At 39.5% G+C, this 3886-nt stretch overlaps 1 protein-coding gene and 1 pseudogene across 1 annotated transcript; both read right to left on the reverse strand.

Moving 5' to 3' along the window:
• Nucleotides 1–783: 783 nt before the first annotated feature.
• Nucleotides 784–2290, reverse strand: LOC105681102. The gene is made up of 2 exons (XM_024369420.2): nt 1195–2290; nt 784–1050 (listed from the first exon to the last, which is right to left on the reverse strand). Exons 1-2 carry the CDS (start codon nt 1574–1576, stop codon nt 821–823), a joined length of 612 nt encoding a protein of 203 aa, XP_024225188.1. The 5' UTR covers nt 1577–2290; the 3' UTR covers nt 784–820.
• An 80-nt stretch (nt 2291–2370) lies between these two features.
• The window catches only part of LOC112213278, a 7125-nt pseudogene continuing 5609 nt past the window's right edge, over nt 2371–3886 (reverse strand).

The following is a 3886-nucleotide window of genomic DNA, read 5'->3' on the forward strand; positions in this document are numbered from 1 at the left end:
TATTATTATTATTATTATTATTATTATTATTATTATTATTATTATCCGTGTCTTTCGGCTTTGGACGAGCTTTCGGTTTTACATCTCGTTTGCCTATTACGCTTTTTACATTCTATCAGTCTTATGGCGTTATCACCTCCTCTCTTATATCTATCTAAACTCTTTTCCTTGTGTATCTCTTTTATCTTATATATCTACCTCCCTTCTTATCCACTATATTTTATTGCACTCCATTATATGTTCTGTCTCTAAAACTATGGCAACTTTTGGGCTTTTGCCTCCTTGCTATGCTTCGTTATTGTCGTTCCTTTTTTCATTGTCTCCCCGTCTTGTATTGCCCTTCTCTTCTCCATTATTGTTTTCAATTCTATTAGTCCTTCTCCAGTCTCATTTAGTAATTTTTCTGTGTCCGTTGGTTTTCCTGTTATTTCGCATTCTTCTATTACGTGTCTCAGGTCCTCTTCTTTCTTTTTACATAGCTTGCATCTTTTTTCTCCCTCTTCTTTTCTAGTATTCCCTTGCTTTGGTCTCGTTTCCACATCTGAATCTTGCTAATATTTTTCTGTCCTTCTACTTCAATCCTCCCTTCTAAATATTTTGGTAACTCTTTTTTGGCGATTTTTCTATGATGTTTGTTATATTTTGATTCCCTTATCCTTTCCCCCCTCTCTTCTGCTTCTCTCTTTCTCCTTTCTTCTATAATTTGGTCTACTGTCATCTTTTCTTGCTCTTCCCTTGCTTCGATCTGTGTCCCTCCATTTCTCATCTCTTCTAGTCTCTTCCTTCTCTTTCTTGCTCTCTTCCCTTCTTGGTCATTTCCCTAGTTTCTCTCTCTTTCCTTTATGCACTCCTTTACTAGTTCCATTTTTGACTCTATGGCTTTCCCTTCATACCTTGCTGCTCTTCCTAATGCTTTTTCTTTGATTTCTGTTAGTTTACATTCTTCTATCAATATATAATTCGGTGTTGTCATATCTAAACCTAAGATCCATTTCACATATCTTCTTTGTACTCTATCCAGCCTTTCTTCCATGTTCCAGCCCCATACCTCTGCTCCAAACAGCGCCACGTTCTCTACCAGTGTTCCAAACATCTTCATTCTTCTCTTGTAGTCCTGTTTGGAAATTATTTCTTCCACGCTCCATGTTTTCTTCATTGCTATTGTTGCTCTCTTTTTCCTGTTTTGTATGTGTTTCTCATCACTGCCGTTTTTCAGTAGTATGTACCCTAGGTATCTTATTTCGTCTACTTCTTCTAATTCTCGCTCTCCCCATTTCCATTTCCTTGTCTCCTCTTGTTCTTTCTTTTTTTCGAAAACTACACTCTTGACCTTTTCCGTGCTCAGTTCCAATTCGGTTTCCTTTAAAAATTTTTCGAATCTCTTTAACATTTCCTTTAGCTCCTCCTCTCTATCAGCCATCAGCACAATATTGTCTGCATATGTCAATGACCATACCTTCCTTTCTCCTACCAATATGCCCCCCCCCCCGCCGACTTGTCCTTTCCTTGTCCTTTCCTTAATTCTTCTTCCAGCCCCGCCACGTAGATGCTGAATAACGTCGGGCTCAACGGGCATCCTTGTCTGACTCCCCTCACTGTCTAAGATTCTTTTGTGTTCTTATCCTTGATTCTCACCACATTCTTTGTTTCTGCGTATATCTCTTTAATCCTTCGGGTTAGGTTTCTTTAATCCCCATTTTTTTTATTTTCTCCTCCAATTTCTCTCTGTTTAGCCTGTCGAACGCCGCTTTTAAGTCCGCAAAGCAGACATATAGTTTCTCTTTTTCTCTACTCAACTGTTTGTCCATGATATGGTTTATCACAAATACCGCGTCTTCCTTTTCTGAATCCGAATTGGCTCTCTTTCAGTTTGTTTTCAATCTCTACCTTAAGTCGATCGTGCAGTATCCCTGCACGGATCTTGTATGCTGTATTCATTAATGTTACTCCTCTGTAACTCTTCGCTGCTCTCTTGTCCCTCTTTTTATATATCGGGCATATTACTCCTTTTTTCCAATCTTCTGGTATCCCCACCCCATTCCATAATTTCCTTAACAGAACCCATAACGCTTTCCCCACTTCTTTCGGTGCATACTTCCATACTTCATTTTCTAACCCGCCTTTCCTCCATTGCTTTCTTCTCCTTCAAGTTTCTTAGTTTGTAGATCACCTCTTCCTTCTCTATATATTATCTTCTCTCTCCTCCATTATTTTCTCTTCTGCTCGATGCTCCTCTTTTTTCCTGCCCTCTTTGTGCTCTGTTCCTTCTAAAATTTCCATAAAATGATTTTTTCTCTCTTATTTTTTCTCTTCCTCGCTTATTTCTTCATCTATATTCTCTCTTCTTCTTCTGTATTTATTTATGTATTTCCACGCTTCTTGTTCTGTTTTGATCTTCTTGATTTTCACCATTTCTTCTTCTTCGTGTCATTCCTTTCTTTGTTTGCACCTCTGTTTGAATGCCTTTTTTTCCTCCATAAGGGCTTCTCTACTGTATTTTCCTTTCATAAACTTTGTCACCTTCCTTCTCATCTCTCTTTTACTCTCTTTTTCTCTCTTTCCACTCCTTATCTTTACTTTCTTCTTTGGCATTGCTTCGTTTATCTTCTTGTTGATTTCTGTCCACATTTCCGCTACTGTTCTTCCGTTGCAGGTCCAGTCTTTACATTCGTCCAAATATTGTTCCACGCGTTTGTTTGTCCATTCCCTTTTCTCCTTCTCTTCTTCTTCCTTTTCCTCATTTTTTTGTAATTCCGACCCCCCCCCCCCCCCTATTTCTATTTCTAACGGCATAGGACCTGACTCTGTTCTTTTTCCTACTTTCATGTCAATTAATTCTTCTGTCGCTTCCTGATTGCCAATCACATAGTCTATTACTGAGATTCCTCTCTCCCCAATAGGTCCGCTCCTCTCCTTCTTTATCTCTGCCATTGATTATCGTCCAGCCTCTCTCATCCAGATACTTTAGCAGTGTTCTTCCTTCCATATTTATTGTCTTATCTTTTGATCGTCTGTTTTTTTCTTTCCCTAGGTCCTCGTTTGTCGGCCCTGCCTCTTCTCCCGTTCTTGCGTTCCAGTCTCCGCCGATGATCACCACTTCCTCTTCTCTTCCGTTTACCCTTTCCTCTATCTTTTTCCATGTCCCTTATGTATCTTGATTATAAACCATCATTATCCTATACGTCTTGTCATTGTATATTATTTTTCCTCCAACTATATTATCACTAATTTCTTTATATCCTATTTCTCTTAGTTTTTTATTTACAGCCGTTGTTATTCTTTCCTTTGCTCTTCCTTTTTTCCTTACTGTCATTGCTGCCCTGCATTTCCAGTCGAATTCTTTGGGTAGTCTATATTTTAACTTTTCTCTTTTGCCTTCCTCTATCCATGTTTCCGTGAGTCCGATCACGTGGAATTTTTTCAGATATTCTCACACCTCCTTGTTCTATTAGCCCTGTACATTTCAGAAGCACGTTTTCATCCCCATTGTAGTTCCCCCTCTTTTTCCTCTTTTTTCATTTTCCTTCCCCTCTCTTTCTTTCTTCCTCCAGCCTCTCTTCGTTTTCGTTCCACCTGTACCATTTGTTTTCTATTGTTAGTTTCTTGTATCTTGTCTTTACATATTCGCCCTTTTCCATTCTTTCTCTGGCTACCCTTCCTATGTGTTGCTTCCCCTCCCTTTATTTTTTTGTCAGATGATCGTCCATGTATACACCCTTTTCCCATTTGCCTTTCTCCTTCATTATCCTTATTGTTTCCTCCATCGATTTCATCATTGCCACTATTGTTGTGTTCTTGCCCCCCCCCCCCCCCCCCCCTCCTCCCCCCCCTCCTCTCCCCCCCTCCTTCTCTCCCCTCTTCCTCTTTTTTCCTCTCTCTTCTTCTC

Source organism: Bombus impatiens, unplaced genomic scaffold, assembly GCF_000188095.3.
Source record: "Bombus impatiens unplaced genomic scaffold, BIMP_2.2 scf_0575, whole genome shotgun sequence".
Taxonomy (NCBI): domain Eukaryota; kingdom Metazoa; phylum Arthropoda; class Insecta; order Hymenoptera; family Apidae; genus Bombus; species Bombus impatiens.

Bases quoted from the DNA above. Each gene is read 5' to 3' on its own strand.
- LOC105681102 (XM_024369420.2), bottom strand. From the start codon at position 1,576: ATGCCCGTTGAGCCCGACGTTATTCAGCATCTACGTGGCGGGGCTGGA. The intron at 1,051-1,194 runs AACACATACAAA...TGTTTGGAGCAG, and splicing joins GAAAAACGGCAGTGATGAGA to AGGTATGGGGCTGGAACATG.